Source organism: Aplidium turbinatum, chromosome 8 (genome assembly GCF_918807975.1).
Source record: "Aplidium turbinatum chromosome 8, kaAplTurb1.1, whole genome shotgun sequence".
NCBI lineage: Eukaryota > Metazoa > Chordata > Ascidiacea > Aplousobranchia > Polyclinidae > Aplidium > Aplidium turbinatum.
Window position 1 is genome coordinate 25267607 of NC_137479.1, and position 17822 is coordinate 25285428.

General features: G+C 36.8%; 1 protein-coding gene across 1 annotated transcript; it reads left to right on the forward strand.

Moving 5' to 3' along the window:
* The first annotated feature begins 10600 nt into the window (after positions 1–10600).
* Positions 10601–17813, forward strand: LOC145776190 (adhesion G-protein coupled receptor V1-like). Its single transcript, XM_082587593.1, has 7 exons — positions 10601–10795; positions 13493–13626; positions 14424–14529; positions 15012–15131; positions 16376–16471; positions 16702–16820; positions 17690–17813. Exons 1-7 carry the CDS (start codon positions 10601–10603, stop codon positions 17811–17813), a joined length of 894 nt encoding a protein of 297 aa, XP_082443719.1.
* Positions 17814–17822: the final 9 nt, after the last annotated feature.

Sequence of the window (17822 nt, forward strand, 5' to 3'; positions counted from 1 at the left end):
CCCGGCATTGAAGTTTTATTTTTGATGATCTGTTCTACAGCTTCTTTCATCAACTCCGGAGGAGTAGCACCAACTTTTCTTGGCTTATTTCTAGCTCTAGGCATATTTAGTTACAAACGTATCTAAAATAAAAAAAACTTTTTATACACATATCACAGTATGCTAAAGTCCGGTACACAGTGAATCAAATCCGCCATTGATTCACTGAGGCATGATTCACTGTGTACTATGCCTATCCTCAAAACAAAAATGAGAAAAACATGCTTTTCTCAAACGAGTTTAGTTTTAAGTTTTATTCCTATTTATGCCCACTTATAACTGTACTTTTCTATATAAACACTCTTGCATAAGTTTGACCATGCACAAAGATATGATCAAAACTCTTCAACATCATTTTTTTACTTTTTACTAACGAAATTGACAAATTCTATCTTGGACAAAATGCTGAACTATGCTCCGCCTGTGGTTTTGCACGTGAAACGAAAGCTTTACTGTGGTCACGCAACAGTGATTACAGAGAAAATTTAATATATACTTTTTACGTTTGATCGGGTGATTCACTGTGTACCGTGATTCACTGTACCCCGGCCTCCCCTACTGTAAGTAAATGTGTGTTTTAATCTTTTAATATTGTTTTTATGTTTCAGCACTGGAACATTGTTAAATTTAAATCAGTTTTTGATCACCTGCTGAAAGACACAATTAATTTGTCATAAACGCCATTGTTGGCTATTGTTCTCTGATTCCTGTTTGGTGTTACCTGGTGATTTGGTATTTGCTTAGGTTTGAACCTTTTGTTTTTCATCCTTGTTTGTGTACTTTCTTTCCTTTATGCCTCTCGGCCATGTACGACCTGGGTGACCAAGTTTTTGCCTTTGTTGCACATATTTGCTAGCTCCCATTCATAAACTGCATTTTCATACAAGTTTGCTAGTGCTCATTTCAAATAGTCTCTGTAGACAGGGTTTCTACATGGCTGACGAAACATCGGAAATAAAAGTGGTTATCATTCTCAACGTCTTGTAGTCAGTGATGGGCATTATCGGCGATAATTATCGGCGATAAATTTTTATCGCTTATCGTTATCGCTCAATTATTTTTTCAGTTATCGTTTATCGTTATCGCCAAAGGCAATATTTGATTATCGCCGATAATTAATCGCTGATAAATTTTATTTCGGATCAACACACGTGGAAAGACCATGAAAAGTAATATTTTTACTAGCCACCTAGTTAATGAAACTAAAATTAAAACCAGTTCTTCTTCAGTGCCTGAAGTGTATGTGCACAGGTCGTTGTCAAGGGAGGGGGCACGCCCCCTGCAGCAACGGCCCTGACAACACAATAATTTTTAGAGTTGCAAATTGCAATGCAATGAAATGCATGCAACAAGTCTCTTGTTGTTTTGCTGCAATAGGCAATCGCGAGTGAATTTTACAATTGAAATGTAAGCGCACAGACAGTACAGATTTCTTTGAAGCGAAGCGAAAGAAATTGGCGAGTGGTTTGTGAAAGTGTCGCAATACGAGGCCGCTTTTACGTCGGAAACATGGTCTTTCGCGCCACCTCACGATCAACTATTTTATTCTTGTGTTTTCTTTTTTCGTTGGAAGTGTTAATTTTTAGTAATTGTCCTAAAAAAATAAAATCCTTCTCATCAAAACCTGAAACTTACTGTTTTAAGCGCATTAAATCTTTAGATGAGTAGATTAACTAAAATTGCAAGAACTTGCCTTGAGACGTGCGGTTAGGCCTACGTCACAAACTCAGTTTAAAAGGCAAAATTCACGCACAATAACAACACAAGATCGGTTATAGACTATAAGATCGATTTTTTTCTAGCTTGGCAATATAACTTTAATCCAAAAATAATAACCAAATTCGTAAGTGCCATTTAACTTCAAAAGTTAACCCATTTGTGCCGAAAGTGAAAGTAGGCCTACTTAAAAAAAATTTTCCGAAAATTTAAATATTGCATAATTATGACCTAAAGAACATATCACAATTATTTTTTTCCTAATTGTGTTTGTACTTTTTGAGAAAAAAACCCATCTTATATATAAGACGCTAAGCAAATCCGTTAGCAAATTTCACAAGTTTCTTGTGCGTAATGCTTAACTGTTATTACATTTTACTTATCGCTGAAAGTGATAAATGGGAAATGTCTTGTTCATGTCTTGTCATGTCATTATTGTCATCGAGCATTTTATTAAAATAAAAGTTCAAAAAAATATGAAGATGAAAATTAGCAAAGTAACACAATATCACTGAAACAAGTCATTGCGGAATATGATATTGCTTGAAGCATTTGACATGCAGACCGACATCACATTTTTTGCATCTTGTAGTAGTTTTTGCATGACAATAGGCGCATCGAGTTGCGTGGTAAAATTATGCTAAATACAGTATAAACTTTCTCATTTACCTATGCGACCTAGCCTACCTCAATCAAATATTTTTATTCCCACTAATACAGTGCCTATATTGTAATTCTTATCTCAACAACTCAGCGTTCTGCCATTGCTTTAATGATGGTGTTCACAAAGAAAACAAAAAAAATTATCTGAAATTATCAGTAAATTACGATAATTATGTTATTGTTCTTAAACAAACACGACTAATTTGACAAGCTTGATGGATTTCACAGTATGCACATTTTTACTACTAATAACGCTTAAGATTACCGATAAATTTTCAAGCAATTTGCGTTTTTTGGAATTTTTTCAATTATTGCTGACTTTGCTGTAAACAGCCCTTTAAGCAGAAAGCAAAATACAAAGTTTGGAATTTTTTATGGTATTTTCATTTGATTTAATTATTTTTCCTACTGCACGTAAGCGGCAGTGTAACTCAATTGATAAAAGCATCCAACTGGTATCTGAAGGTATAATTATAAGCACGGCGATTACCTCAGTGGTTTGCTCTCCATTCAGCGGCATCTAATGGATGTAATAGTTCCCCGGCAACAAGACTTCAACAATCGGAAACTTCACTCTGTCAGTCTCGGTGACCGGGCCTGCGTCAGTGATTCAAAGCCTCTACAGTCTGCAAGTATGCGAAACTGCCAGGATTAAGCTCTGCAAGAAGCTTTCCCAGTCCGAGGATAAAGATTCAATCAATTCTGGATCAAGAAGTTGAAGATTCGATACCTACTGCCGCTGTTGTGACTTTATTCATGCATAACTTACAAAAAGTTTTGTCCCTTTGCAGTACATTGTGTTCGATTTTTCGTCATGTTGATGAAAACAGTTCGTGCTGCATGAGATGGGGCAGCGCTAATCAAGAAAAAAATTTATCGTTATCGGACATTATCGGCGATAATTTATCGTTTATCGTTATCGCTTAACTTTTTTTTGATTTATCGTTTATCGTAATCGCTTTAGGCATTTTTTGTTTATCGATTATCGTTATCGCTTAACTGAAAAATGAGTTATCGCGCCCAACACTGCTTGTAGTAGCCAAGTTTGCAGTCACCAGAAAAACGCGAAATATTATCTTACAATAAGTTAATAGCCTACGTAGGCTAGTGTGTATGGTGATATTGACGTTTAGTTGGAGAAAAAAAAACTACTTAGCCAACTAGAGTTAGGCCACTGTCGTTGATTTGATTGAATCTTTACCCCCGAATTAAGAGAGCTTCTTTGGAATCCTGGCGATGTCGCACCAGTAAAAGCTTTGGACTTCCGACGCAAGCACGTTTACCTAGGTCCAATCGCCAATCCTAGATTGATAGACCGAATTTTACGCCTATTGAAATGTTGTCATCTGTGAATTATATCATCCACTCGGAGCCGCCAAATATAAAACTGCCTGAATAGCCTTGCCGTTGGCCAACGTTAATTGAATTGCTCCATTGTGCTGTTTTCTTCATTGTATGCAGGATCCACCAGCGTTTATTGTCCAACTGAGCTATCGGGGCAGTTTTTTTTGCATTAAATGTGCTTCACAATCAATCATTTTATTTTTCGTCATTAACGCGTCCGGGACGAAAAAGATACTGTAACTACAAAAATCGATATAGACCTACCAGCACGTTAACGAACGGGAAAAGGTGCAAGACCTTGAAAGGTTTAAAACGTGCCCGAATGAAAAATTATGTAGTAGGCTATATAGCCTATCAGTAGTTAGCACGGCCACAAAAACAAATAGCAAAAACAGAGAGAAGCACACATGTAGTAATGAATGACAGCCTAATGAAAAGTGTTGTAGATTGAATTTGCCAGTTCCAATATTGATGTGGATGAGCAGTCATAATAATAGGACGGAGAAAGAAAACCGGACATAAAAGAAACCCATCCTCAGGCAAAAGCCCGTTTCAATGTGGCCCAGGAGAGCAGGTGTTGAGCTCTTTCTATGGTTAGACTGCACATCACACAGTAGCCTAAGACGATTGAGGTTTGATATCCAGTTTAAGTTATTGTTTCTTGTCCTGGTGGGTGATGGAATGGATGAGCTGGTAGATGATGGTGTTGATGAAGCTCTCATCTCCTTTTGCGACTTCAATCGACGTTAGTAGGCCTATTTAGATTGGTAAGAAATTTCTGTTGAGCAGAATAGCCTAAGTCTCTTCGGGCTTTGTTTTTACTCCGCTGTAATCTTTTTGATACCGGTATCAGTAAATTAACTTTGCAAGATTTATGCTGAAGTAGCATATAGAAACAAAATCGCTACGGTAGCCTACCATATCGCTTTCAATTAGTCTAGGCTACACTTGTGGATGGGCGATTCTGAACACTTTTGTACCGACCGCACTTAGGATAGGCTAGCCTACACTTTATTTAGTACCGGTAGGCTACTGTAGCCGTTTAAAAAACTTAGCTTAGGCTACTAGTGGGTAGATAAAGATTTGTTTCACATTTTTAACAATTCCGGCTTTGTGAACTATGAATCTCATTTTGGTGATCTTTATAGCTGCCTTACGTAACGTGATCAGACAAGTTCTCTCACACAGACACAGTCGTTTTCATTTTGCAATTTAGGCTACGTAGTCTATCAATATAGTTTTCCTTTAGAACAGTGGTTCTTAACTGGGGTTCGACGAAGCTGTTTCAGGGGTTCGGCGCGAACGTCCTCTGAAACATTTACACACGGCCTACTGAATGGTATAGCTTATCAGCAAATATTTTTGGAAAATATTGTCCAGCCGAAACTTGATTGCAGCTTAGGGAACGTTCAAATATTACGTAACGCCTTCGAGGGGGAGGGGGGGTTTATGCAAAGCGTTACGTTAGCGTCACATCGGGGGGGGAGGGGGTTCAAGCAAAACGTTACGTAACGCTTTCGAGTACGAAATGGTAGTTTTTTGTGCTGAATTGGTAGTGAAAAAGCGTTACATGGGGGAGGGGGGATTGAAAAAAACGTTACGTTGGCGTTACATGGGGGAGGGGGGGGGTCAAGAATTCGGAAAAAAAGCGTTACGTAATATTTGAACGTTCCCTTACGTGATGGTTAATAAACATCGGTAGCCACTTTAACAAGTCGAAATTCTGCCACTGAAACTGACTACAATGCAACCGCCAACCAATCAGAACGTGTTATAAGAGGCTACCGTCCAATTGTGACCCTTCTAGCACTCATCCAGAGAGTTAATGCTTGTTTTGAACTTTATTTGGTAATTACAGAAGAAAAAGAGCAATAGCAGTGGTGAGAATCGAACACGCGTCAATGAAATGACTACTTTCTAGCCCTAACCCTAACCCTTAAGCCAACCAGCAAACAAAAAATCCATCACTTAATTTGCTTTCTATGATCTTCTTTTCGCCATTTGTTACGTCACTTTAACCGTAGGCTAGTCAATTTCAGTGGCATAATTTCGACTTGTTAAAGTGGCCACCATGAACATCTGTGGGTTTGACGCGTGATGTAATGATGCCATTTGCATGTAACACAAAATGCAAAAAAAATTTTTTACGTAACATTGTAAAAACAATCAGTAAGAAAAACTTAATTTTCTCCAAACATGAATTTCCTCACGTTTGCTTTTTGCATGGAACGGCAGGAGCCGGGCTCTTACTTTTGAGGAAATTTTCTTACGTTAAGGAAATTTAGTTTTATTTTCAAGTTTTTTCAACAACAGGAGGTAGGCTATAAACAGTCCATACTTGGATAACATTATCGAGTTTCAAGAAAACGAGATGCAAAAAGAAACTTCAACACAATCTTCAAACGTTTTGTTGCCAACAAATGGAAAGTTATCCTCTTATTACAAAAGTTGCCCTTGAAGTTCTTGTGCCATTCGTAACCACTTACTTATGCGAGCATGCGTTTTCCATTCTGGTGGATGTTTAGCAAAAAAAAAAAAACGAAACTGGCTTGCATGCGAAAATGACATGAAAATTGCTGTTTTCGAGACTCGAATCCTCGACTCGAAAGCCTCGAATCTCACTCACTGCTGGTTACATAAAAATAACAGAAGCCTCATTGATACAGTAATGTTACTAATGTATTACTATTAAATGTGGTAGGTTTTTGTTTTTGGGATTCAGCGAAAATTTGGGATTCAACGAAAGCTCGCAGATTAACGCAAAGGTTCGGCACTCGGCAGGTTAGTAAAAGTTAAAAACCACTGGTTTAGAATGTATTACCGGTAATATTATTTTGTATCATTTAGCAGCTTCACCATTTCCAGAGCTAATTGTGTGTCAGTTGAGCTTTTGTGGAGAACTTGTCGATGTTATCGTAATACCACGCACATTAGGTCTTTAAATAAATAATTTAAAACTACTTTGCAAATGACAGCATGCTGCTTCTTCGTCTATTGATACTGAACATTTTAAAACAGTAGGCATACGTCTATTATACCTCGTTCTCCAATTGGCAGGTAGGCCTACAATTAAGTTCGTGTATTCGTTAAAGCAGCTTTTAGTGTTGTATGGTCCCAAACATAGGCTAATATTATAAGTTGAAGGGTTATTAGCCTACATGGAGCTTTGCAAAGATGAAATAGATTTATGAGGTGGATAAAGCTTTTTAAAACGAGTAGGCTCTCAGCTAAGTTATGGCAAACCTATTGCACAGTTCACAGTTGGCTAATTGTTTATGAGATAACTTAGTCTAATTTGAAGAAGTCCATTGCGATGGACTTCGTAATAGCTTAAGAACATAGGGCATAGGCTAATGAAATAAAAATTGAACAGCTGTTGATTTATCTATTTTAGTGATGATTGTTCAGATTTGTTGCTTTCACAGATAGAATAGGCTACTATTTTTTTTCAGTGCGCCTTGTTTTGTATGTAAGCAAGTGCATCCTCTACTGCTCTACAGTAGGCCTACATTGTGTCAACAGTAGGCCTACAGTAGCCTATATGCGGATTAAATTATACAGGAATATCAAACTTAAGGTGGCGAATAGTCATTTTCGACTTCCGAAAACCCATTGAATGTGTGCCTTAACTTGATGCCACGTTGTAAAAGTGGTTAAATCTGCCAAAAAAAGATTATGCAACCCTTCATAGCAATGCGACAGTACAAATAGGTCTATGACAAAAAATGATAAATTTACATCACAAAACTCACCACAAAAAATCAGTAAACATGCGTTTAATTGTGTTTTTAAATTGTGAAACTTTCTTTGCAAAATATGCAGCCTACTTGACCTGAAATGTTTTAACTATCGCACATGTTGATCTACTTAGGCTATGTTACATCGTTGCCAATAAATTGACGTCATTGAAATTTTATGTTTTTTCGAGTTATAATTAACGGCGGTTGAAGTTTCAACTTGAATTGGATTGTTGAGGGTACTTGGTTACTTAGAAACGAGCAACTTTGAAAGAGGCTACTTGATTGTAGTGTGAATCACTTCGACTGTAAATATGTTCGTGGTGATGCTCTACTCTAAATCTATGTTGAAATTCGCAACAATCTTTTTTTTGAGGTTTTGTAAATAGATTACGGTATTATAAAATTATCACTAGTATTTACACCAGAAGCATTTTTATTTAAATGTTAATAAAAGTGAAGTTTATCCAGAGGACAAGTTACATAGTTGGCAAAGGTTAGGCTTTTAAATCAAATATAGTTATTACTATCTGAAGCCTTTACAAATTGTTTCACCTAACGGATCATCAGAAGGTCTTATTCAAATAGAATCTTGTTGGCAAAGTTGATAAAATAGACAAATAAATTAATAAAATATATTAATAAATAAACAAATAGATTAAATAAATAATAATAATAAATAAACAAATAAAAATAAAATAAATAAAGAATAAATAAACAAATAGATTAATAAATTAGCAAAGTTGAATCTTGTTGGCAAAGTTGATAGTTGGCAAAGGTTAGGCTTTTATGTATTCAAAAATACAATTGATGAACCTAGTCTAATTCAAAACTTATAGTGTTAAAACTAAGCTTATGTTAGCCTTTTTGATGTGCGCTTGTGTAGCACACTTCGAGGACAGCGCTCTATTTAAGCCAGGGGTCGGCAACCTTTTTGAGCCGCGGGCCAATTTGATAAAATAAAATATACTGGCGGGCCGTCACCTCCGGGACAGCTTTTCCGAAACGCGAATATCTTACCCTTAAATTGCACGGCGTTTTACACTCCTATTCATGCTTATATAATATGTTTATTGATATGATAAAAGGAATTTATTACTTTGAAACCGATTATTAAAAGAACAATTGTGTGTAACAATTTAATGTGAATGTTGATGTTGTTTGCATTTTTTTGCCAAATTGCCAAAGTCAGTTTTGATATTGAAACAAGAAATTTGTAAAACATCATTAACATGTTCATCAGATAAACGTGATCGAAGTGTATTTTTTGCAAAGTTCATCTTGGAAAATAATTGTTCACAAAGATAAGTGTTCCCAAACATAGATGCAATTTTTTTCGCATTATCTCGTAATTTCGGAAATAGGATTGCAGATACATGTTCTTTGTAAAACACTTCCGGAGAAGTAACGTGAAACTTCGACTTTAACGTTGTATTATTCTGAAGTTCAATCAGTTCCATCTGCACGCTATTGTCCGCATCGGCTGGATCCACATCAAAAGGTGTTGCCAGTAACGCGAATTCGTGTTTGTGCCTTCGCATGTCCTGGAACCGGGAAGCAAACTGCTGTTTGATGTCCACAATAACCTCCACATATTTCAACGTACTTGACGGACTGTTGTTACCAAGATTGGAAAAATGTGCAAAATTAGAATTACGAAGTTGGTGTTCCCAAAGTCGCAGCTTACATTCAAATGCAGCAATAGAATCATAAAGAGAACTTATCAGGTGTCCGCGACCTTGTAATCTTAAATTCAAATCGTTCAAATGGGTTGTTAAATCCACCAAAAAGGCTTTTCTTGATTTCCAGCATTGTGATGTCATCTGGCTTGTTCAAGATTGCATCATCTTATTGAATCAGTCTAGTAACTAGTTAAACTTTTGCACAAAAATGAAACGTGTGCAATGAAGCATATAATTTGTAGCACGAGGTAGTATTCGTGGTTTTGTTGCACTGTGATTTTAGCATGCGAAAAACAACTTATTTATCGTCGCGGGCCGAATTGCGTGCTTTTGCTTGGAACTGCTCGCGGGCCGGAACGAAGCGCCTGGCGGGGCGGACCTGGCCCGCGGGCCGTAGGTTGCCGACCCCTGATTTAAGCGGTCGTAATGAATTAGATTACGACAAAAAATCTTTAATAAACTGAAACTAGTATTAAACCTTGTCTGGTCTATGTGAACGATCCCACGTCAGTGGTTCAAAGTCTTTACAAGTATAGTTGTCAGGATTATCTCTCAAGGTAGCTTTTCCATCCCGCGGAAAATGATTCTTAAATCAATCAGTGGAGGACGCATTTCAATAAACTAAGGCATTATTTTTTATTCTTAATGCAGTTCACACACATTGGCAATTAAAGAAATCACAGACAACATGAGATGATTAACGCCCAATTTTAGGTCCGTCCATCCATGGTGAAATATTTTACAGTAACAAGCTATGTATTGATGAAAATGTCAGTTAATGTTAATTTACAATAAACTTAACAAAATGGCTATGATTAGCCACAGGCTATACTGTGCAAAAAATCTGGTAAATTTTATTCCCTTCATCAAGAAAAAAATATGAGCTTAAAGCCGGAAAGCCTAATTTGTCGCGTAGTCAAGGCATGGTAGTACGGTACTATCCTACACTGGATGTTATGACTAAACGAGCGTTATTCTGAAAAAGAATGATCCCCCTAGGAAAATCTTGCAAATGTCACTAGCTACAACCACCAACCAATAATGCAACTAATTTTTTGAGAACGACCACAACAGTGGCATAAGACTACTATAGTTTGTAACCAATCTCCACTACGCTACGTAGTCTTACAGCATTGTAACTCAATCGTCTGCAACTTTCACATCATAAACAACTCGAGATGGCTAAATATTTTATAAAGCAATTATGATGTTACATACATGCTTCTTAAAGAATGTAGCTATCGCAAAAATTTTCTTTTGTCAACAGTTTTCTTGCTAGTGTAGGTCTAGCCAACAACTATTTAACGCAGCTGACACAAATTCGACCATCAACTGACTCACAGCTCAAGCTGTAGTTTCAAAGCTTTGGATAGTTTCCACACCCAGGTGTCCTGCAACGTAGTTGTAAAATCCTGCGACATGATATTTTCTCCATCAGAACACATTGTTCTTGCGCTTGTGATGTCACAAGCGGGCTTCATTGATTGCCAAGACGTATCTGTTCGATTCACCAAGCAAAATTACGGAGCCTTGAATGAAACTGCTGGCGCATTTACAACGCTTTCGATTGAAAAAGATGGAGAATTTGGATCGGATTTTACAGTCATCATTCAGGTAGGCTACAAATTTCCTCTACAGTTGTTTTTTTAACAACATTGTCTGAGTATACTTGTATTGTGCAATTGATTGAGTTTCGCTTTTAGCAGCATGATCGTTGCTTGCTTCACAGTGTAGTAAAGTAAATACAAAGTCAAGTCAAGTCAAGTCAATTTATTTTGTTTTAACAGCGCCATATATTAACAAATAATCAGAGTAAAATGTAATTGTCAAAACAATGCATTGTACAACTGTTGGTTAGATTATGGCGCAATCAGGATGGTAGCGAAAGACCATAAGCAGTCATCTAGTCAGCCACCACCCCATCACAGTAAATCTAACTACACATTCATACACACTAGTGTGCAGAGGCAGGCACACTACTTCATTGAATAAAAAGAGTTCGCCACTGAGATTGAAAAACAACTACTGTTGGTTTGAATCTGCATTCTCAGACTGAGTAAGCCGAGGATGAAGATTCAAACCAACGAGCAACGACCAAGAATTGACCAACCACCAATAATTAGTGATTGTGTGCTATAATAGGCTACAGCACTTGCGAAAGTTTTCCTGAAATAACGAGGAAAAACGTGGATACCACCACCGAATTGCAACAATTTTTATGTGAAGCATACAAAAACAGGGCAATTTGATACTAATAACTGTAGAGAACAAATATTAATAAGTAACTTACGATATGATGATATAGGCCTACTGTAAAGGTAAGTTATCCTTTGTATTGAGCACTTAAGGTACGCATGTATATTCATGTAACAGTTGGTTTTTGAGATTTTTTTTAAAGCAATGGAACGGTAAATCTTTTACATCGTGTGAAATTTCACTCCACACTTGCACACACAAGAAATGGAGTGTTTTTTTGCCAAAGTTTGTTTCAAACCTGGGAAGAAAAAATCTGGTTTTAGCCTTATGTCTTGTATCATGTTGATGTATGTCGTCTAATTTAACAAAGTAACCAGAGAAACATGCTGGCAAAAAATTATTTTCGTACTTGAACATGAACTGTGCATATGCCAGCTTTGCAAGGTCACTCACTTTTAATACCTGAAATTTGCTGTACATGTAGGTCGTCGAAGTTTTCCTGTCACCAAACAAACACGCTCTAATATACTCCATAATCTACACATATACTATATAATCTACATAAATACTATAAAATCTACACTGTGAAGTAAATACTTGTATTACTTCTGCATAAAAGACGGGAGAGCATTATGCACGTTGTTTCTTTCATTGCGTGAACCTGTTACAATATCTTACACAAGTAGCCCAGACTTGTTGGGCTGCTTTATCATTAAATTGTGTGATAGCGATGTAGACTATTCTGGTCGATTGTTTCAGATAATTCGTAACTTTGTAATTCGATCCTGTTTTATAAAACATTCGACAAAATGGAATAGTATAGTAGTTTATTCCAAACGTTTGGTTGTATCTTAGAATCTTAAAGTTATGCCAATAGGATAGGCCTAGGGAGTGGTTAGTGGATATATAGTTCTAGCGAAAGATAAGCTCAATTGCTTGTTTTGTTATGGGATAGACGGATGCGCAATTCTTCTGCGTTCAGAATTATGCATCTTTTGTTATGAGGGACTGTCTATAAAAGACGTCCGCAGTCATTGTGGGTGGGGGGGCAGGCCCGTAACTAGCTTGGAGCAGCAGGGTGGGCAAAAAGTATTCTAGAGGGGGCCCAACTTTTACCTTCCGTATCATGTACGAAAACGACGTTTGTACACAATGTGGGTATATTTACGCAAGAACATTAATCGTAGGCCTAATACAACGTTTACATTAGACTAGTTTATCATAGAAACAGTCAGTGGCGTAGCCAGGAATTTTGAAAGGGGGTGGGGGTTGACGGCCGACGGGCAAAGACCGACGGCGTCTTCGCCAAAGGCGACACCCAGCAGCGGGGGGTCTGGGGGGCCTCCCCCAGAAAATTTTGAAAAATTACTTTGAATTTGGTGCATTCTGAAAGCATTTTCAACAAACATGTGGGTATAAATATTCCTGTAAAATGGTGCTGTCCGGTGGCATAGCAAAAGGATAAGATCATGTTTTCTAGGGCATTTTTCGGTAATAAAGCTAAGTCTCTATGTTTTCTTGTTGCTAATTCCTGGCTGAGATATTTGAATGTTTGGTATTGGCAAAACTCGCTCTTTTAATGCAGTTTCGTTTAAAATTAGGCAAACTTTGTTTTAGAGACAACATTCTACCACACCCTTAAACACACAATGTTTACAATTAAATAACACAAGAAAATTGAGTATAAAACTGAAAAGTCAGCGAACAGAGCTAATTAACATAATCTTTTCCAGGGGGTGCCAACATTTTTGCAGGGGGGGCTTCGCCCCCCCTGCGCCCCCCTAGTTACGGGCCTGGGGGGGGGGTTGTAAATTTCGAATTTTTCTATACCACAGTACGGAGATTTTGCGGACATGGGGTAAGGAGAGGTCACTTTTTTGCAATTTTATGAGGACGTCTTTTATAAGCCCCTAACCAGAGCTGTGGAGTCAGGCGAAATATATATGACTACTCTGACTCCTCGGTTTATTCTTGGCCTTCCGACTCCGGACACGCCAAAATCTCTCTCACTCCAAAGCCCTGGTTGTATGCTACCATGTTTCTAAATATTTAGCATTTGAACCAAAAACTAGCTTTTTAGTATTCAAAAATAACTTTTTTCATTTCTAATTTCAGGTAGAAAACCAAACCTCAGATCTTAAAACCAACTCTTGGACTGTTGCTTTCTTAAAAACTGACTCAGCGTCTGTCAAAAGTTTCAATGTTTTTGTTGCTGAAGATGATATTCCTGAAGAAGATGAAGTTGTAAGGTAAAAAAAAAATAGTTAATTCAACAAATTATGCATCATACAAATATTCTTTAAGACAAACTGAAATTACGTCTCGGCTAGTCTTTTTGAAGCTGGGTTTCTGTATCTGCGATCCTTTGAAGTTTCTAACTCGTGATCGAAAAAAATTTTGATCTCTTCTTGATAAAGTAATTTCATTAAGCCAAAACCAAGTCTTGTCTTCAATCATTTTGTGATAGCTTTACCTCATACGGTACCTGACACAAGTAAAATTATTTAAATTTTACCAGGTTTGTGATGTAGGTTACCGTAGGCTACTACTTTTTGTTTTAACGCAAATCAGTGACAATCAAGTGATGTCTGTAACCAGAGCTGTGTTAACCGTCTCCGTACCCCCGACCGGATGGAGGGGGGCGTCATCTTTTAGAAACCCAAGGGGGAGAGATCTATTTAAGTGGTCTGCAACATGAACGAAAGTTTGCAAAACCACATTTTACAAAGCTAACTTTATAGTAGTGCCTTATTAGCATCTATCCCAGCGGAGTAGCCCAGCGGAGAGATGGAAGTAGCCCTTCATTAGGCTACTTCCATCTCTCCTTGTCTTTAATTTCTGTTGTTTATAAGTGTTACAATTGCAAGATTTGTAAGTGTTACAATTGCTATTGAGAAGCGCCACCATAAAATATTTTTGGCGCCGTCACTAAATGTAGGAGTCTACCAGTGGATTTTGTGAAGCAGAGATGTTGTTATCAGGGCACTGACCAATCACTAATGACAAAAGCAAAGTTGTTATAACGTTATTTTAAATATTTTGTTAGGTTCAGCATAAGATCTTTAATAGCAATTAGAATTGGCGAACCGTCCATTGCTGAATTGACTATCTTAGCCAACGATGATGCACATGGAATTATTGGCTTTGACACTGTAAGAGCGTATATTTTATAGTTATATGTATATATATATATATGTAGTCATGTACAACTTCTGTAGTTCTTTGACCTCTAAGAATTTACCTGTTAGCTTTTATGTTTTTACAGTATCAATTTTCCAGATAAAAAATAAACCTTTTTTACTTGATACAACAACTGCAGACTTTGAAACAATGTAGATTGTAGAATACAAACGACTGGTTTTGTTGGCTGGGTTAAATCTATAGGCTACCTAGTGCCTATGCATTCTAAATTGTAAAAGATTAACTTTTACTTTCACTGTAGCGAAAGATATAATTTCGATAAATGTAGACCCAAAAGTTATTGAACTTGCTTGATGCTTCTGCATGGCTGCTCTGAAACTGCCTGCTTCTCTTAAAAACGCTAAAAGCGATGAATGCAGCATATTTGTAATGAATGCAGCGCTATATACACACGCTATTATATATTTAAGTTAGTATTTTTAACGGTTTGTAGCTATCACCTGTGCAAGTGGATGAAGAATCAAATAAAAACGCGTCTGTAACTTTGTCACTGTTACGTCAAAGAGGAAGATTCGGTGACGTATCTGTGACGTATGAAATTTCAAGACCTGAAGTAATTCTTTTCTAAATGCGGTATTTGATAATTATAAAGTGAATAAAAAATAACAGTAACCTCTTAAGTACTTGTAGCTCCACACAAAGTGAAATTTGTATGACTTTTGACTCTTTTTATTTCTTTACAAACTAATGTCTAGAAAGATATTAAAAACAACTAACTGCGGACAATGGCAAGTGTTTCAATCTTCCGATCTCTTTAGCAGTAAAATGAAAGTAGAAAGTTGTCTTGAAGTTTTGAGATGATGGTTTCTAAGAGTGATTTTAATAAGCCAATGAGAATTGATTTAATTTTTTAAGTCGGACTTCAGCGAAACGTATTTTTACCGCCAATTAGAAAGTGTGATTTTTTTGAGAAAAGTTGTGCTAAGCAATGAATGGAATGTGTTAAAAATAAAAACTTGAAAAAATACAGGAATTTGTTGCTAAGCCAGGACATAATAATCATCTGAGATGGATCCAAAATACAATAAATTGGATACTAGCAGCACATATAAGTATTAAGGTTCCAAGAAAATGAAGGGGTGTAGGCCTACAGATGATTGTTATTTCCTGGCACCCTGACAAACTCCTGTCTTTTTTCTCAAGATTTTATTTTTGACAAATTCCATTCATTGCTTAGCACAAAAAAATCACACTTTTAAATTGGCGGTAAAATTACGTTTCGCTGAAGTCCAAAATTGAAAATTAAGTCAATTCTTGTTGGCTTATTAAAATCACCCTTAGAAACCATCATCTCAAAACTTCAAGACAACTTTTTACTCTCATTTTACTGTGCTGAAGAGATCGGAAGATCGAAACACTGGCCACTGTCCGTAGTTGCTTTCAATAATGTCTTTTTAGACATTAGTTTTTAAAGAAATAAAAAGAGTCAAAAGTCGTACACATTTCACTTTGTGTGGAGCTACATGTTCTTGAGAGGTTACTGTTATTTTTTATTCACTTGTAGATTCATGCATATCAGATCAGTTTGTATCCTCTGTGGATCTTTCTCTTGTATCACGGGCCAATCTTATAGATATTTACTGATTGGCTACACCCCTTTATTTTCTTTAATAGTTATTACCGCTTTTTTAAGTTGCGAATAGTTTCATGAAAATAATCTGAAACACACAAACGTTTTTACAATGTTGCAAAAATAACTTCTCGAACTGCCATTTAAAAAGTTTATACTTTTGCAATACATCTGAACAACCTTTTAATAATGTTTTTTAATTAACTTGTAACCAATTTTCAATTTAGAGTTATGAAAAGGACATATTTCCGCTACAAGGCACTGTCACAATGTCACAAGGCGAGTACAAAAAGGATTTACATTTGGAAGTCATCGATGACCAGGTGGGAAAACATTAATACTTTGTAGCCTTTTTATTTGAAAGAAGAGAAAGCTTGTGTCCACATGTTGACCCATATATTACTGCAGTATATAGCTTGCAGTGTAGAAAGCAGCTTATTTACCTCTGTGTTGTAAATGGCTGTTTTTTTAGCCCAAGGATGCATGCTTTTTAAAATAGTTACACTAGCTTTCTATGGCAAAGGAATTGTCCTATTTGCAATTTTTCAAACAGATCCCTGAAGATGCTGAGCAATTCCAAGTGACACTGCGCGATACAACGGGCGGTTTGAAGATCGATGAAACCTCCAGATCTGTATCTATAGTGGTGAAGAGCAACGACAGTCCTCTGAGGTACATAGCGTCGAGTCAGTAAGATTTTGTTTTATTACACTGCGATAGCCGTACTTAATAGTATAATAGTTCCAAAACGTAGCTTAAAAGCCTAGTCATATTTCGTGAACTTCTTCTCACACTTGTGTTGCAGAAATTCACAATCTGTTAAAACCGTTTATAGAAAAATTATAGATGATCTGAAAAATTGTCGCTGTGTAAAAGTTCAAATACCAGGCTACCTTGTCCTCTTATGTGTTGGTAGATGGAAGTTATTTATGAACTATAAACTTCGCGTTATGCATAATGATAAAGTTTAACATATTGTGAACATGAGGGCTAGAAAAGTAGGCTTTCTAATTTTCAAAAATGGTTTAGAGACGTTTAGTCGTTACTTGCATAAACCCCCTCACTGAAGTGCATAATCCACTTTAGAACTTCCTACAGAAGACTACTTCTTTAGGTTATCTCTAAACTCTTGTAGTTATTTCATTTACAACCTTTTAGTGAATGAAGAATTTAAGGGAGCACGAGTTGAGATTGAAACAATCATTGCTTGATCTTGTGGTTTGTTGTCCGCATAGCTAGATATTTGAGGTTCACAGCCAGTTTTATTGAGCCACTGGTCAGGTTAGTTGCTTGTTGAATTAAATTACGAAGCTTTAAGTCCGGAGTAGGGGTTCTTTAAAGTCTTACATTGCCCTAGAAGCGGTGATATCGTCGACAGCAATAAATCGGTTTGAGGCAAACTGGTTCTTAACTTTGCTCATGATAAACTAGTTTATGCTGGAATTTAATAGGTTTCTGAACAATTTGTCTGAAGATATTAAAAGCTGGTTCACCAAAACTTAAGGTATCCACTGACACCAAACCTCTATTGAACATTTAAGGTTTTCACAAAAGGTGTACAGAGTAGAAGAAGATGCAAAATTCTTGGAAGTGGTTGTTTTCCGTGGACTGGATAAGAAAGGGATCTCACGTATTGGGCCAGACCAAGGATCGGTGAAAAAATAATACTAAGTA

What these genes read in the sequence shown, in the direction of transcription:
- LOC145776190 (XM_082587593.1), top strand. Translation starts at nt 10,601, where the DNA reads ATGATATTTTCTCCATCAGAACACATTGTTCTTGCGCTTGTGATGTCA. An exon ending in ATGAAATTTCAAGACCTGAA is followed by an intron (nt 15,132 to 16,375) that starts GTAATTCTTTTC and finishes TTTTCAATTTAG; the next exon opens with AGTTATGAAAAGGACATATT. An exon ending in TGGAAGTCATCGATGACCAG is followed by an intron (nt 16,472 to 16,701) that starts GTGGGAAAACAT and finishes TTTTTCAAACAG; the next exon opens with ATCCCTGAAGATGCTGAGCA.